Source organism: Homarus americanus, unplaced genomic scaffold, assembly GCF_018991925.1.
Source record: "Homarus americanus isolate GMGI-L3 unplaced genomic scaffold, GMGI_Hamer_2.0 scaffold56333, whole genome shotgun sequence".
Classification (NCBI taxonomy): Eukaryota; Metazoa; Arthropoda; class Malacostraca; order Decapoda; family Nephropidae; genus Homarus; species Homarus americanus.
In genome coordinates, this window is record NW_024734940.1 from 12,803,179 (window position 1) to 12,822,595 (window position 19,417).

The following is a 19,417-nucleotide window of genomic DNA, read 5'->3' on the forward strand; positions in this document are numbered from 1 at the left end:
GTGTTCCCAGCCAACAACTTTCACCACAAATTTTTTTTATACTGTATACTCATTATCTGAGGCTATTAGGGTCCAGAGTCATGTGTATACTGTAGTACCTATAGATATATAGTCAGCATAGATAGTCAAGTTATGAAAAGAAAATAATAAGAAACGTCACTAAAACGAAAGGAAATAACACTTACCACCTCACTCACTATTTTGTTGCATTTCTCTTCTGTTTCAGACAGTCTTTGAGCCTCTTTGGAACACTTTCAGCAAGGTTTTGGAGTAGTTCAGGAGTCAAAGAAGTCCACACCTCTTTAAATGCTGCCTCTAGCTTGGGAATAGAAAACGTGTTCATGTCACAAAGGCGTCTTTTCATGATCGCCCATAAATTTTCAGTGAGATTTAAGTCTGGGCTATTCACTGAAATAATTCACTTCACAGTCCTTCATCCACCAGTGTGGCAGGGGGCACCATCTTGCATAAAAATGTCTGCTTTGGTTTTCTCAAATGATGAAGGTAAAAAGTCACACAGCAGTTCCAAGTAATTGGGGGAGGTACTCTTCAGAGGAGGGTGGGCTGTAGACCCTCCCTCCAATGCACCCAGTCACAGAAAATGTTGCCTCCTCTCTCCATAATACAGTCCTCCACTCTTCTAAGTCCCATTCACCATACTTCTTGCAGAGCTTAATCCTGTTCGCCTTCTGCCTCTGTCAGTAGTGGTTTGTGCCAGGCACGGTAACTCTTAAACCCGAGGTCATCGTACAACGCCTGTTGAATGCACCTCAGTGACACGTGTCCCAGCAGATGCAGGGTTTTTTCCTTCACTTCCCGGGCTGTAAATGTGGGTTTGACCTTCACCTGCCTAGAGACAACTTTAAGGTTCCTTGGAGACAATAACTTGGGCCTACCAGACTTGGGAACTGGGGCTGGTGTGCTGTCTTCCCCGTCTCCTTGTAATGCTGCAAGAGTCTTTGAACACTATGGACGTTCACACCAGTTTGAGCAGCTATTTCTTTGAGCTCTTGCTATGCTTTAAACAAAGCAATCACTGCTGCAATATCCTCCATAGTTGTGACTCTTCTGGGCATGATGGGTGGGCACAACAGCAGAGCACGTGACCTTGCACACACCATAAAAGGGCCACCTCCAACAACAAAAACTTGAGACTCCCATCACTGCTGCATGAGGCAAACTGGCAGGAAGCCATGACGTGTACAGAGTTGCCAAGTGTCACCACTTCACAAGAGGTATGAAACGATTTACGCTTAAAGTTAAAGCGTCGGCCCTCTTGCAAATTAACTTTCCGCGCTGACTGTGTGTGGATATACTTACATATATATATTTCCTTCCCATCATAATCATTGTCTTGTAAAAATTTCTGTTTGTAATCATAGTTCATAATAAAACAATTTTTCGGGCATGCATATTTATTTGACATATATAACATTTAGATAATGAATATGAAACACAGAGGACAGCTCATTGCTCATAATGACTAGCAAAACTTGGGATGAATACATGAACTTGCATCACCCAGTCTGATATTGAGAAGAAACCAACCTACACGATACCTTCAACAAACATGTACCTTTTCAATTTTTTTCTCATACACGACCAATTTACTTTATCTTTTAGCTAGAAAGTTCACACGTACATATTGCTAAGGATATTGTAGGTAGGAAGTATTCTTTTTCGAACACAAAAAATGAAAAATATTTCATGGACATCAATGTCTGGCAGCTGTTACATATGGAAAACACAGACACCAACTCCGTTATTTTATAAAAAATAAATAAAAATAAATAAAAAATACAAAGGGAAAATAAAGTAGTTCAAGAGGGTATTAATGCGTGTTTCCTTCATAACAGCAGTAACTGTCTATAAAATAGTAAACATAATTTAAAGTTGCACTTGGAGTATTCATTAGCAACTACACTCTTATACTAAAGCAACCACTAAAGTCTTAAGAATATTTGTTTGCTCAATTTATACATATCTGAATGCAGTACGGGACATTAAAACCACCGGTAACAATAAAAACCCCATCAACAAAGAGGTTCACATCTTGACAAAACATAAGTATAGAATTTTGTAGGACATTTCTAGATATGTTTAATCCACTTTCAAGGCATCCAAAATTATTACACATCAACAAAAACACTGAATTCTTAGTATTTTGTGGGTACAATACCTTAAAGACCATTACATCACGTCATAGCTAATGGGGCCAATAACCATACGTCTGTCAACAGGTGGCAGCAGGGGTAAAAGACGTCTTACCTCAAAACCAGACAGCACATAATGCCTTTTCGATTATTTTTTCATTCTTCCTTACCTCTTGCAGTGCCCTGTCCATATATAGTAGTTTCTCCACCATGAACAAATAAAATATCACAAGGAGCTAAAGACCGCAAATATACAATTACCTGGTCAGATAACATAGCCTACTGTGAGAGTAGTACTGTAGTCAGGTTCAAACTAACTCAATACAAGGCTTAACTTTCAAACTTGTTCAGCACAACAGTGGTATTGGTAAGTATCAATGTTACTCTAAGCTGAGGCTGGTTTTAAATGTAAGGAAAACATACGTACAATACTGTTTATACACATTTATGTATATAACTGGCACGTTACTACAAACAACTCTACATTATTCCATGAAAATTAGCCACCACTGTAGGGAAGAATCCACTGTAGATTACGTGTCATGTTCAGCCTAAGCCAATGTTTCTACACGTCATCACTGGACACACACGGCCGAGCAAGTGTTCTAGGTATTGTATTTAGCAACAATAACTATATTTTATGCAGAAAACAAAATCCCTTCTGTACTTTTCATAATCATAATTTTATATCTAACATGTGTCACACCAATGCTATGAACATAACTAACAGTACTATAATGAGATTCTCAACTTATATGTTCATTCTACATTACAACTACTGGTACTTCAAACCTGACACATGACTGAAACTTCAAAGAGCCTAATATTATAATAATTAAATACAGAATAACTATGCTTGATGCTAAATGTTGCAAAGATCCTTTAACACTGATGAAATATATATTTCTATAACATGTGCAAATACCTTCTCTTCAATTCTTTATTTCCCTAACACTACTACTGATTACCTTACAATAAATACAGACTCTCAATAACTCCCCCCAAAAAAATTTCCCGACAGAAAAAGTACACTACTGTATGCTAATTATTCAACCACAATGTTCTTCATGATTTAAATGGAAAAGATAAATTCAAGCACCTGCTGTAATCACGAAAGTCCCAAAGTTACGCATTTGAGTAGCATATTAAAATAGTTCATGAAGATAATGTGATCTTGTTCCTTGACAGTGGGTGGACTAAAATTTTATATTTCCTTTAATTATTGTTAGAACAAGAACATACATAATGGCTGTTCTAATATGTTCAGTTGAGATAAATGTAAAAAATGTTGGTTAACAAAGTCCAACCAGGATTGGATTCCTTATGACCAGGCATATTTTGGCATTATTTAACAGCTACTTAGGTTATTCTAGTAATTAAACCAACAGATTTTAAACTCCATGAATATATCCAGGAGTGTGTGTGTGGAGACATGAAACTGAGCTTGAGATTTTTAACAATTTGTGATCAGCAAAGTATATTGGTATCTTTTGAAAATAGACAATATGGAACAAGGAAGAGTAGCTCTCATAAGACAAAGAACCAAAACGTCCTCCCAATGCATATAATTCCACATAATTTGGTTCCGATCGGCAGTCAACCAAAATTACTGAGTATTTTGAAAAGTACCTGGAGTAAAGAACGCATCATTATAACCTTGATTACTGATTCTAAAACATAAATCATAATGTACATGTGTTATATAAAGGATTCTCTAGTTTTCCTCATATAACTCAATGGAAAAAAAACTGTCTTGGTAATGTAAACACCAAATACAAGGTGTTTATAACAACTGGCATTGGCACATGACTTGCAGTGTTTGGATGAGCAAACATAATTTACAGAAAAGTTCAAGATACAATAAAATATTATGTAAAGAAAATGTTGAATGTTTAAACAGTGAAGTGCAAAAAAAAGTTATTAAATCACATGAGCATTAGACACTTCAGATTAATTCACACGATAATTAAACACCTTTACACTAACCAAACAACACAACTCAGGTAGCATAAGGTTATTTAATCATCAGGTGAAATAAGCTGGGGTGCCTGATCTTCATGTGATCCTAAAGTAAACAAGATATGCCAGAGTAGCTGAGAAAATGTAAAGTCACTGTGTGGAGCTTTTGAAGTGTTAGGTCGGATGATATGAACATCAGTGCATCAAGATCTTTCTCTAGTTGCCTCACATCTCTTAAGAATATCCACAGCCAATCCCAACTAATTTCGTCAAAGAAATTTATACCGGTCAGTTTTTTATATAATTAACAAGGATACAGACATGACTGCTACTGTTTTAGGCACCAATACCAAACATGTCAACAGGTGCCCACACAAAACACCAATACAATACGGCGACATAAACGAACACGGCCAACACACAAAAAGACTTAAGTGCCTCTGTTAAAGATGTGAAAATAAACACAAAAGAAATAATTCACTATGCACTAAAGTAAATTATGTATTAATAAAGTTAAATATATCTCTAATACATTTACTCCACTCCTACTAGACTTCCATAACAAACTCTTCTATATTCTCAGTTTTCTGCAACATCAAAGACAGTATTTTATATTCTCTTTAACCCCTTGGCCACCAAAATATTGCTACCACACTACTGTACAATGGATTTTAAAACCTCAAAGCATCAAATTCTTTCATATGTTAAGAAATAAAAATATGTCATCATATTTTTGTTGAGCTCAAGACTTGTCAGTTTGTTAATGGAAGACTCATTTTGCTGACCACTATCAGGTAATGCTGCAGTACAACATCATTTATATAATATCAGTAAGTGATCTCATGTGCTCATAAACACATAAATTCTTGCTGGTCTTAAATTACATTGCTCTTTTAAGTCTTGGTCCGCTTAAAGCTTAACACCACAGCATGAAATTTTAATTAAACGTATGAAGCTCTCGCCAACATAAACACATATTGATCTAATGAACTGAATATCAAGGAATATTTCATGATGGTCCTTCTATTCCATAATAAGGCCCTAGATATGGTTTAACACTCTTGCATCACACAAACCAGCAGCACCCATCAACAAAATACCCTTCCCCCAGAATCACTCAACACCACGCTCACTGCTGGTTCCTCGATGTCTTCCCTCTAGCTCATCCTTCACCCCACCCCTCTTACTTGTACTGTACACTTTTTACCAATCCTTCACATCCAGTAGCACTTTATTCACTTCCTCATATCTCTATTTCTTGTTCTTAATTATGTCATTTCTTTTGTTTGTAATTTGCTCCCATGTGATATCATCTCAATAAGTCCCCTCTACATCCCCACCTATGCCACTCTTGACACAGTTCCCCCTCTCTATACATTTATTAATCCACCAATTACTTTCTTTCCTCTGGCTACTCAGTGGTTAAACTCATCACTTGTTATACTATTACAAACACATCTTCTCCCAGACATCTAGACACAGTACTTTATTCCCTCCAGTCATGCTAACAATTATTTGTCTCCCTTCTCTATGCACAGTATTTCCATTACTTTACGTTTGTTTACATTCACTACCTTCCCTTCACACACACACACACCTCTTATAAGTTACCCCACTAGAGTAGCCGATCCACTTCCATCCTCCGATCACCATTCACTTAACCTGCACCCGTCTTACTATCCCAGCCGTGAAAATATTAACTATCCACAGTGACACTACACATCATTAATGAAGTCTTACTCACTAGAAACCAGTTTCTCTCTTCTCAACAAAATTAATGATGAAATATTTGTGAATTTTATAAGACCAGCAGTATGAGCAGTGGCAATTTGGTATACAAGGGGTTAACATAGAAGTGTAAATTCTTATTCTTGTTTAACTAGGCTAATATTTCTTTTATAATATACAATACTATACCAATTTCCTCAGGGACACCATTCTCAATTCATATCCTTATTCTATAAAAGCATAAATTGAGAATGCTTCTCTTATCAGATAAATAAATTCTTATGATTCGTATCACAATTTTTCCTTTGTACTCGCAATCCAATATTCAGTTTCTGTATCTTATATACCAAGTAATATGTTAATGAGAATGAAAAAGAATCAATAGCAAAGAAAAAATAGTGTTATAAATAATGTAACACACAATATTGTATGACTAAAATTTAGCGTGAAGTAAAAATTTACAGAAATTTACAGTCTGTACAAGGTCGAATTAAACAGTTTAGTTTAATTTGGTTTCCACAAGTGAACTGCACAGGTACTATTCAAGCAAACCTAACCTTGCCTACAATACCTTAACCTAACCTATACTTCATGAACGAGGAATAGGTTTACAATATCTCGCACATGACACTATGGTTGAAAGTGGCTCATGTCATCTCACTTACACAATATGATAAACTGGACTCTAAGGGAAATTTAAGTTTTCAGACCCTTTCTCCCCAATTAGTCTGGAGCTACAGATGTTCTACTGTTTTATATAAGGCCTTGTTGTTATAGAGGAGTACCATAACACTGTGCTATCCTTATAATTGCCTCTCGAAGTGAAATTGATAAAAAGTTCTGTAAAGGGCCAAAACATAAAAGCTTTGGGAGGTGAGGGAGGCAATCCCATGCCCCCACACACACCACAATAACATGAGTGCCAATTAGTCACTGGGGTTAAGCCAAAACACCCAGCTCAGAGTTACAGAGACCCATGATAAAAGAGGATGTATTAATACAGTTTTATACCGTTATTTAAAAAAATTAAACTAACTTTACTGTACTTTATTATATTTTTTACCCATTATTCCTGGAATAATCTGCAGTATATTAAGAGGCAGCACATAATGAAAATATATGTCCTAAACAGGCTTACTATACAGCACAACTGTGAGCAAGGAGGCCATAGAAATAAGGGTTTACAGTACTATACTGCAAATAAAAAAACATACTCTAAGAATAAAAACCAATAAAATTCCTGTGACACAATTCGCTCAACATTGATAGTTCCAAACTCCAAGAAACTGATCTCTGTTATGAATGTATTCAATTACAAAAACTTTACCACCTTAGTCATTATTGGCAGAGTCCATTTTTAACTTTTAGACTAAGACAACTTAAGAGTATAATGAACAGTGAATGAATAATGCATGAAAAAATTTTATCACCATCAAATTGTACAGTACAGTAGTATGTACTATAAACTAGCAGATATTAAACTGTAATCTTAGCAGTCATCAACCGATGTCTACATTTTAATGACACAGAGTACAGTACAATACAGTTTATTATTACAGAAAAAGATGAAATTTAAAATGCTATCTGTACTGAACAGTAGTATGATAATTTTGTGATCAAATTGTCCATCAACAACATTAAACAATAGCTAACCTGGCATAGATTTCATAGAAATGTGAAAATAATTTAAAACACATTCAATGAACATGTCACATCCAAACTAATTTAAGCCTTGAATTAAGAAATATATACTTAGTGAACAGATAACATTCTATTGTAAACTATTAAAATTCACAGTAAACCACATCATACTGATGTACTGTACTATTCATAGCAACATACTTGTAGTTAAAAAAATTGTTCTTTGGCATATCACAAACCCTTGCCTTTCAATAAAGTCCAACTCTGTCAGTGATAATGTGTTTAAAGGCCTAAAACAAACAATATTCACAGGGAAAATGTCTAGACTTCTGGCAATATGTTGAACCTAACCCACTTCTTTCTGCTCCTGATAACAAGAGGCATCCATTGATTTTGTTAAACTGTATGTCATTAAAGTGGTTCCCATATAAATGATGGTCTATTTTGACCATTCAAACCATCCCAGATATTAAATTAAATCATACTTTCTATCAGACTTGGCTTCCAATACTGGACTCAAAAGTTTGTGAACCATCTCAGGAGCAAACTGGAGAAAACTCTACCAGTGAGTAGTCGCTAAGGAGCATCGTGATCAAACACATCCCAATGACCACCATTTGTTTAAATTTTCAAACAAAAGGGAGTCACTTAGGTACTTGTATCTGTAGTGACGAGGTCTCCCAGTCTCCAAGCATTTTATTGCAGGCAACTATTTTGACTTTCAACATGTCATCTCTTTCAGCCAGAATTGTAAACCCAAAACAGTACTTCAACGATCTAAAGTAAGAAGCGTCAGAAGAGGGACACCTACCATGGTATCCACAACAAGGTAGAATTATTGGATCACCCAGCCAAGATTGAAGAGAGCAATGCCCTATACATTATTCATGCATAAATTGAATCATGGATGCACATTACATTTATGTGTAAAATTTTACTGTTCAAGATAAGCCTACAAGTGTTGTTAAAAAGTAATTTTGGCGAGTTTGACAAAATGTTGTAAGCTTGACCTCATTAACCCCTATAGCTCCCATAAGATATACACATATTGGTTTGTATCTGTAAATTCTAACAATAAAAACTACATGCCACTACAACTACACAAACACTGAAATTACTGCTGCATGATATAGACATAATGAATGAATGACAATATTAAATATAAGCCTACAGGTAAGAGCCAATGCAGTGATGCTTGTGATAATACATATACAGTAATAAAGAAGGCAAAATTTGCAGGGTTATTGGCAAAAATTATCTCAATCTGTTTACATATGAGTACTGTACGTTATTCTCATACCCTTCATGAATTTAACATTTGCAGAAATAGTCTTGCAATTATAGGTACAGTACAGTATAATTGTTCCAGTTTTTCTTATAATTGGCATCACCTCATACCTTTGTTGGGCAGCTCCTAAGGCAAGTGATGGAGATTAGATAACTATTATACAATGATTTGGTGCTTCCTGTAACAAAATATAAATAATAAACATGACAATCATAGAATCTATTGTAAGTTAATATTGATGAAGAAATATACAATTCAAATGCTTATTGAAGCATCTTACAGTACAGTACTTCAGGCAGTGTCTTAAAGCAGGATGTTGGTATCTGAACCTGTGCCTCACTTTAATACATTACTTTTATGATATTTCCCACCATGTTTTATTATTTAGTGTCCTTATTGAATAAAACTTACTTAACTGACAATAATATGAAGCTGTATAGTAAAGCAGCATGATGCGATGAAATAAAATTATGTATTACTGTAAACATTAAAGGCGTCATGACACATTAAGACTGGCTGCATCTTTTATCCTGGTTCAAAATTCCATGAAAATTAATTTACAAAGTGTTGGTGAGAGTTAATAAAGATGTTTCCCCAAAGCTTTTTCTTCTCTTGTTATTTCAGTCTTCACTACAAAGCTCTTCCTCATTGGCATCATATTAGAAAAAGCTGGTAGATATGCAGAATACTTTTGAAAACAAATAGCAAGAAGCAGGAGTGTTAGTGGTCAGTGGGATGCTACAGCCAATGGGTCCATGTGTATGTGGCTAAGGGTGTGAGTTGTCTTGGGTGGGAGCAACACCTGTTCTCATTTTGCCGTTCTTTTAATATTTGCAATTGTATTTTTTTTCTAAATATCCAGACCTCTTGGTTATCTGAGATGATACAAAAGGTTCAACTAAACATTGTACATTTTCTATTTGTTATATTTTAATACAAGAATTGATTTAATACCAATCATAGTTTAGGGCCCTTTGTGAGAGGTTTCATCATGTAACTGTATGAAAGGTCCAGTAATTACTGTATCCATGTAATCCTGTGCATTCATCTGCAATGCCACAATGTGATATCACTTTGAAGATATACTGAAGAAAAATATTATTACGTTTCAGATTCACGTATTTCATCCCTGTACTTTAACAGACGAGAGAAACAAACACACAAAGACCCTCTTGGTCTTACTCATAAAGAATCCTAACAAGCTACTCGGTCTACTGTGTCAATTTCTCCCAAACACCAAATTGCAAAAAATAAAAATAAAATAAAATAAATAAACCAAATCACAAATACTGTGTCACAAGCATGACCAAGACAGAAAATATGTACAAAATTGAAAAAGGTAAAGAACAATTACTGAAGACTTAAAAATAAAGATAAATAAATCTTTGTGTGTTATCATGCATGAAAGTTTATGCCCGATACTTCAAACCAACTGACTGGGACTTTACAATTCCATATCATATCAAATTGAGCGGCAACAATTCCAGCTTCACCGATGCTACGTCTGTCGATGTAATAATGTTGACCAGAACAAATTAGTGTACATATCTTCACTACATATTGTATATCTTGGCTATGACTTGACAGCAATGGAGAGAATATACAAAGGTAATCATTCAGCACAAAGCAGTATGAGGCTTGGCTTCAAGTGGTCCCAAATGGCCTCAAGTTGTCAAAGCTGGATTCCATGTATATATCTACATACACTACAGTACAGTCTATCGCAATAAGATAGGGAAAAACTACTGTAAAATCATTACAAAAACCCAGTTGCTCTCGAGTGAAACCCAAGACTCAATGCACCAAGCTGGTCAGCCAACTTCTGTCCTTCTTTGGGAGTACAGTACAGGACGTTGATACTGATGCTATGAAAAGCTCTTCCTAAACAACTGAGGCTAACTGTTGGCTAAGTTGGTGTGTAGCAGCAGAAGGCAGTATTTAAAGGTAATGTTTAATATGAGTGCCTCATATTCTGTTTTATTACAAAATCAAAGCTAAGAAAGTTTCCCTGGCATCATTGAGTAGCAACTGATAGGTACAGTAAAGTGAAGTTAACCAAGACACACACACACCTGAGGAACATTTGAATATGAACATAAAAACAGTTTGTGACAAAAAAACAAACAAGGAAAATCAACTGTCTTAAGCGTTGACCTCAGAAACATTCTCTTATCATAAAATATATACCCGTGTATATATCATATATACTGTATAGGAGGTCACTACTTTATGAATTAATATCATTACAATCATTCAAGAATAATATCAGTCAATGATCCAGGGGTTACTTTACATCAACAGTACAGTGTATAATCAGGCAAGCTGCAGAAATGCAATTGACTTCCAATTCTTCTTCCATATAATATTCAGGGAACAATTACCCAGTACCACAGATATGAAAAGCTGGGAACATTACTGTAGTTTACTGCTCACCAGCATTCCTAATTATCCAATGTAGTGTAGTGCTGTAGTGCTGTATAATGCCACAAATGTGAAATATGGGACAGGAAACCTTTTGCATTTATAAAACCAATTATAATAAGTACTTATATGACTATATAAAAAGATAATATTAAATAAGAATAACATACACTAGATGAGAAGAAAGCACAGCCAGACAAACAAACTAAATTACATAAGTGGCGGAGTTGATTATGTGCTAAGTTCTCGGGTAGTGGGGAGCACAACAGAAAATCGAGCTGAAACAATTACGCTTTTGGTCTTTTTAAACACAAACTGAATTTCTATAATGAATTAGAAATGAAACAAGAAGAACAAGGAGCAGAAATTTACCTGTGGAAGCAGAGAAACTGGCTTGTGTTGATGGACTCGAGGAAATCATGCACTTTTGTTTTCACTGTCGGTTGTCTGTTTAAAGTGACCTTAAAAGTCTCCCATCTTTCTCACACTGTTAATATTCTAGAGGGAAATATATCAAAATACTGTACAATCTTCTCCGTAAAAATATCATTACTGTATTATTTAATTATCTAACATGTATGTGTCTGTCTGTTAGGGTATTAATAATTTGTATATCCCCTAGCTGGCCGTCCAAGAGCCCAACGTGTTTTTCCCTACAAGTTAAATTGATCAATTGTATGTAGATTTGATTGTATGTAAGTCTCCCTTGAAAGTAACCTTGAGAATATAAGAGTCTACAGTATGAGTTTATAAGAAAATTAAAACTGTACTGGAAACAAACAAACCTACACAAAACCTAAAAAAAACTGGACATGATATCTTAGATTGCACAACAAGACAACTTCCCTGTGTACACCATTCAAAAGTATAACTACACAAGTAGGCTGCGGTTAATTCAGGTATCATTGGTCATGGTCTACAAAGCAGATCCGAGCTCCCATAGGGGGACTGAGGTGATGCAGGTAAGATTCATGGCCAACCTAAAGTCAGTAAATTAATTGTCGTTTAACGTTTCCCCGCATTGTAATTAATATTCTGTATGACATGTTCTTAACCATTTTGAACACCTTCAATGAGAATATCCCATGAACAGTTTTGCCGACTGTACACCTTCAGATATCACTAGTCATTTGTCAATAAGAGCTTGAAGGCATCTTGAAGTCAGAAAATATATCAAAAGAATTCTTGTTGTTGACAAATGTTCAAAAAGTGTAATTGTACAAGACAAAAGCTCAGACAACACCTCCTCAGCATTAGTGTATAATTACCTTCTTTAGTGATTTTCTTAGTACTGTATATATTCTCTTCATGACCATTAAAAAATCAGATATTCATAAAACCATACATTCCAAAGATTTACTTACTTGTACACATAACTTCTAGTCCCAACCTATGCCCTGTCATCCATCCTCAAAAGACTGCCACTCTACTGAGAGGGAAACTAGTGACTCTTATGGGAGCTACCACCTGAAATATCTTGCTTTGATAAAAATAAATACTCTTAGGAATATATATATCATTTGCTTTCAGGAATAATGGTAACAAAACAAAATGTACATCAAGATGCATAACATAATTAACTCTTAAAGCCATCTGACAGCAAAGCTAAACTATAATGTAGGACACAAACAGAAGCTGCAATTTGAGAGTTCCAAGTCTTATGGACAATTGAAAACAGTGCAGGAGTACTTGAGCATGAATTGTGGGAGAGGCAACCAAATTGCTTGGACACAAAACTCAATTACAAAAGCACTATACTGGCAGTTGAGTAATGACAATGGCAACTTATTTGGTGAAAGATATCTGACACCATCACCACCACTGTATCAACAAAGCAACTGCAAAAGTACTCATTTGACGTTTTCTTAATACTGATGTCACACAGGAAATATTATTTTGATTGCAACTCACATGTGTCTGTTAATATCAACAATTTATGCTCAATTTTAACCCTAGAACGAATAAATGACCATCAAGACATGAGGGCATTTTGGTAATGTATTTTGTGAGTCCTCATTATGAGGTAATCTTAAATTAATGAAAGAACTAAAACATATAACTTACTGAGATAAAATCAATACAATATGTGAACACAATTTTAGAAAACATTTCAGAACTACAGTACAGTATTCTGTTCCTGTAAGAAAACATTTTAAACACAAACACAGAAAATAAACTTTACTGTGGAAACCTGAAATATTGTGATTAATAATTTACACTGAAGCATTCGATGAAGTCATACAGGAGTTTAATTGATGCCTACCTTGGCTTTACAATAACTGTACTTGAAAGTTACACAATCTGAAGAACTGCATTAATTTTTGTGTAATGGGCGATGATAATAAGAACTTGGACCTGCTAAAGGAAGAAACACCTACAACAACAGACCAAGAAAAAATACTTAACTAAACGAGGTTGACTTTGCTGTCTCGTAATAATTAAAATAATTAACACATATTCATGGTCTCAAGATAAACATTCAAGGAGAGAGTAACTGATTAATTGATGTTAGTTAAAAAAAAAATATATATCCTAATAATTTTGTCCCCAACTTGTTAACTTTCTACTTTCTAATATTCTGGTTGGTAAACTCTGTACAGTATGTGTGTTTTGCATAATACTATAGTATATATTCTCTGGTTTTTTACATTTAATTTAACTAAGATTTTTTTTAATGTGCTTTTCTTTAATAAACTTTGCTGACATCTATTACTGTTCTGATACACCTTTAGTATTATATATCTTTGCAAAAAAATTAAAATTTCATCATGATCTTTGCTTCACCTTAAACCTCATTCCTTTTTCTTGGAAGCATCTCCATTGGCTGAGCCTCCTCCACCCCCTCCTCCCTGCACAGCTGAAACTGAACTCTTCAAAAGGCCAGCAATTGTCTTCAGTGCAGCAGAGAAGTATTTCTGCAGGATTCCATGAGGCCTCATGCCTGGGATCAACACAATTACCACCACTGCAATGCAAGATTTCATATACTGTAGTCATAAAATGGACTCATGCCTGTTGTGTACACCATCTTACAACGTTCATTCAATACAATGCTTCTAGTCACTAATGTTAGAGAGCAAGACGAGAACTTTTCAAACATTCTAATCAACTTAGAACTTCTGGTTTCTCTGCATTCTACAATAAACATAAAACCAACATACCTTCTGCTACAACTGAGGTCTGCTGTAGTTATCCCTTAACATCATAATTCTGATAATAAACTTAGTAACCCAGTGTTTGTCTCTCTATTTACAAGAAGCACTCATAAGCTCTTCTCTATAGTTAGTACTGTACTACCAACCTCTTCTACCACCATTCTCTCTTCTACTGAATAAAACAACTGCACTATTGAGATGTTCTTATCGCTCTTCAACTCTTTCCACTTCACCCCTTTAAGTGTGACGAACTTGTCTCAATCACTTCTTTATGTCCTTATTCACACTTCTTTCATCTCCTGCCTTTTATAACTTTCTTTTATCTAAGACTTAGTGACGAGTGCTTAATAACATTGGCAGCTGAAGCAGAGAACACAACACAAGACAGTAACAACACTATGATAAAGAAGTACTGTACTTACCAATGAGATATGTTAGGAGCAAGTTGTTGATGGTGTTACCTACCCAGGCACACACCAGCAAACTCCCTGTCACCATCACAAAGTACTGGGGAAGACCAATCTACTTAAAATCTTAATCACAATGACTTTTAAAATGAATTTACAGCAATGTATAAATTCCACAATAATTGGGGTAAATTTTACACAAGAACAACCACATCCACCATCCTTCCTCCTGACACGGGTGGGAATAACAGAAAGATGGCTGAATACCAACACAAATACACTACTGTATATCCAAAGCCGGTAGTGGAGGCATAAAAAAATCTTGACTAGCTACAGTAAGAGAAGGCTATCAGTTATTATCAATTTCCAAGGGAGGTTTTACCCAAATGGGAAACCAAACTCACTCTTAGTTTCTCAAAAATAGTAATTTAAAACCTCCACAGTAACGTAAATTATTTTATATTTTACACAAAGAATTATACTCACAGTCCTGGGTTTTGATTCCTTCATGCTTGTGAGAGTGTTTGAGATGTAAGAAGCCGAGCCACAAAGACAAGCCACAGATGTGATGATCTGCTCATAGCGACGCTCATGGGCCCCAGTCCAGTAATGTGCCCCTACTATCCAAGGCACAATCTGCAACAATTAGTAGTGATATCTTTTTTAGCCGGAACAATTGGTGCAGAGCACTTTCGGGAGTGAGAGATTTCTGGGTAATGAGAAGACTCTTAAGACTGGAAAAATCCCTCATCCCGGAATCTTTTGGCTATTGGAAAAATGTTCTCAGAAGTTCCAGAAATTGCCCATTACATCATCTTTCGAATGCCGAAAAATATCTCCCATCCCCGGAATTTCCTGGGTACTGTGAAAATTTTCTCAAAATTTCCAGACTGTTTTGGAGTACAGTACAGAATGATACCAATGAAGACATAAAAACACAACCACATCATTTGTTTTCCAATATATCCCTGAATTATATCTTACTCAAACTACCTTGCTGAAACAGTCAGCAAACAGTCACATTTAAAGTGAAACACAATGATATTAATGTAAAAAGTCTTGGCTATGATGTTTGTATAAAATGAGGAACTGATCCTAATATCTCATTTAATATCCAAGACTCATGTACACTGCACATGACTGCCTTCACTTCCCCAATTTAAAAATTTAGGTACCCATTTACAGCTGGATGAACTGGGGATGACCTTGGATTGAACCTCCGACCCTTTGGACAGGAGGCAAGTGCTATAACCATTTGACTGCCACACTTCTGTACACATGTATACCACTCCTTAAATCCTGTTCATTATTGTACAGTTAATCCAGAAAGTATTGGGACCCCAGGGCCTGATGGATTAGAAGACAAGTGATAACCTCAGACAGTCAAGCATTGGTTTTGTTATTCTTTGACCAATATTCTTTCAGACACTTGGGGGCCTCACACTTTTTGGATTGACTGTACATATTGAAGGTAGATTAGTAAATATTAGTATAAACTGACCTGTGGCACCAAATAGTCGCAAAGTGTCACTGTAATACCCAGCACAGAGAGTAATGTCAGCATTGATGGTTCTATATACCATATTGTCCTGCAAAAACAAAATAATTAAGTTTCAATATATAATACAGAACACTATAGAGCTATATATATATATATATATATATATACAGTATATTCCACCTTAAAAATTTTTACAATCCATCTTTTATTAAAAATCATTTCCAAGAACAATCTAAAACTTCTTCAATGAAACTTGGATTCACATTCTGAGTCAAATGACTTTGCCAAAGAATACAGTTGTTTGTACAGTATTTAAAATATTCAAAAAGTTAATTACTGTGCATGTTGGTTTTAAGTCACCTTTATATACATTTTCTAGAAAATATAGACTATCTTTATGATATTAACACATTAGTATTCACTTTCCAAGAAAATGTCGTTTGAAGTAAAAAATATGGCTCACCTAATAACTTGTGTTTCGGCATTTGGGGTCATACCATGAATTTTGTTCCAATTTCATACAATGGTACAGCTTTACATGCTGATTAAGGATCTGGGTTTACAATTTAAAATTTTGGATATTGTAATTAGTGTTAATTAATGACATTTGAAATAATTAAGGCTATTTAAAACATTAAAGTATTATTACACGCTCATACTCAATCATTCCCTGCTCCCACTAGGTGTGTAATATATACAGTATATTGAAGAAGACTTATAAAGTGGAGACTCCATCAAAAATATGGTAGATCACAGGTTCCAACCTTCTCCTTCACCTCACCCTGTTCTTCCCAACAGATAATAAGTTTAGTAAGCTATGTCTTACAGAAAGAGTGTTGTGACGGCTGAAATGGATATGAATGGATAAAAGTGTTTCTCCCAGACAAGCACTGAATGCACAGCACACAGCACCTCGCGCCAGCCTTCCAGCTCACGCCGCAGTGTTTTCACACGTCGATCCTGAAAGCAGGAAAACAAAAATAAGAAAAGTGGTTCCACAACTACAGTATATCTGTTTTGATGTCCTCTGCTAACTCCTTTATGGAATTTGATTTTCATTCAAGATCATAAAATAGACATACAGTACTGTATAAGGAAGACTCAGTTGTGTTGTATTGAAATCATAGTTCAAGGATAACTTTATTTTCATTTGACCTCAAAGTGTGCATTTACATTGGAGTAATGGCCTGTGAAATGCACTGTATATGTGTTTACTTCAGATGAGTGAGTGATGATGCTACTGTGCCCTGATGAATGAAGCCATCTTTGATAATTTAATGGTAAAATTATCATTTCGGTCATGCATCGATTTTAAAGTAGGTCAGAATCATTCAAAACATATAAAAAACCATCAGAACATAATTTCAACCTATCCCATCCTATCCTAACCTAACCATAAAATCCTAAAATTCATTGCATGACCAAGAGGATAATAATACCATATTTTGTCAGTAATACAGTGAGTAAACTATGTATGTAAGCTTACAATTGTATATAAATGTTCTTCCTAGCCTAGAGAACTGCTCATATTTAACCTGGGAGATCAAGTGTTTTAGTATTTCCATACATTTTCCTGGACAATATTCATCTATTTTAAGCGAGACAAAACAAACAGATCACGCCTGAGCTGACATAATTTTATCTTTCTTTACAACTTAAGTTTGGTTTCACAAGTTTATGTTCTCTTTAATGAGGGTGTTGGTGTTGCAGTTATACAGGCAGTAATAAAAAAATCCTGCTGGAAACTTTTAACAAATGATTGTGTTTTATTTCCTGTCATACATTATTACATTTAGGTGACAATGTTGGAAAAGTGATTTTAAAAGACGCAGTGGCTAAATTACTGGTCACAGCAATAGTTGACAGGCTCTTTGGGCTATTTTGACGGTCCCTAAAGTAACCTAACAATTAGATTTGTTGTACATACATGTCATGTTTTTCTTTGCATACTACAATAAATACTGTACTATTTTATCATTACTTCTATTATATAAACAATGGACTGGTAAAATAGCCCGAAACAGCCTGTCAGCTACTGCCACAACTGATAATTTAGACTAACCGTTTAAAATACTGTATTAAACACGAGATCATGATCATTTGTAATCAAACATAAACAACAACAACAATTAAACTATGGCAGCAGATGGAATTAAAATTTCCCTGGAATAAAATTGTTGAAAAACCATAATGAAATAAATTTGAATCCTAGGAAGGCTGTGGGCTGCCGTCACAGCGAGGAACAAGTTTCCATCTGAACAAAGTCTTTAAATTAGTTAGTTCAATTGTGATGCAATAAAAAATTATTTCCATTTTATTGTGAAACGTTTCTTGTTGCATTACTGACTCATGCAGATATGAACCGAGTATATAGAGTACAGTATATTTAGATAAGAAAAGTAGTTTGTTTCATGTTACAATCAGAAATTACAAGTAAACTGCATGATTATGAAAGGAAAAACCTCAAGTTAATCAGTGACTAGTTGACAACACTAATATATCGTGCTGGTCGACCATAAAGTTGGTCTTGTGTCGTAGTAAAAGAAAACTCCATGACACGATGGCTCTCTTCCTTACTCGATATTGCGATTAAACATGTAAGGTTGATTATGTTTTCCAGATAAACGTGTGCTGGGTTTCACGTTCGGGTACATAACTGTAAGCGTAACATCATTAAAGACTATAGCCATTATAATAAGGGCATAAACATCAATACTCACTTGATCTTGTGTCATATCCATTGTCGAGTTTGTTTACAAAATGTTCTGCGAACGGACGAGTACCTGATACCAACACCACTAACTAAATTTCTATATTAACTGTTAAAAAATTTCATATATAACTGTACAAAAGCAACGAAAAAGAGTGTTTTCTTAGTCATATCAATATATCTAATAAAAATAATTACTATCAATCTTTATCTCGTTTGTCAGGAAATATGATGGAGGTCGATGTGCGAGCCGCGAGGGTCTGGCAACAGTAGTGGTGGGCGTCACACCCGGGAGCGCCTGCGCAAATTGACTAGCAGATTCAAATTGATTCTTGCTTCGTGATACTGTTAGTGCTAGGGTAATTAGTGGTATATATATATATATATATATATATATATATATATATATATATATATATATATATATGTGTATATATTTTATATATATATATAT

The 19,417-nt window shown here is 35.0% G+C and overlaps 1 protein-coding gene across 1 annotated transcript; it reads right to left on the minus strand.

The window, feature by feature from the left end:
- Positions 1–1,397: 1,397 nt before the first annotated feature.
- On the minus strand, positions 1,398–19,236 carry LOC121870687 (ADP-ribosylation factor-like protein 6-interacting protein 1). The gene is made up of 6 exons (XM_042372637.1): positions 18,974–19,236; positions 17,080–17,213; positions 16,254–16,341; positions 15,239–15,388; positions 14,768–14,852; positions 1,398–14,155 (listed from the first exon to the last, which is right to left on the minus strand). The coding sequence occupies exons 1-6, from the start codon at positions 18,992–18,994 to the stop codon at positions 13,983–13,985; spliced, it is 651 nt and encodes a 216-aa protein (XP_042228571.1). The 5' UTR covers positions 18,995–19,236; the 3' UTR covers positions 1,398–13,982.
- Positions 19,237–19,417: the final 181 nt, after the last annotated feature.

Bases quoted from the DNA above. Each gene is read 5' to 3' on its own strand.
- LOC121870687 (XM_042372637.1), bottom strand. From the start codon at position 18,994: ATGGATATGACACAAGATCAA. The intron at 16,342-17,079 runs GTAAGACATAGC...TTGTTTTTGCAG, and splicing joins GCCGTCACAACACTCTTTCT to GACAATATGGTATATAGAAC. The intron at 14,156-14,767 runs GTAAGTACAGTA...CTTGCATTGCAG, and splicing joins GCTCCTAACATATCTCATTG to TGGTGGTAATTGTGTTGATC.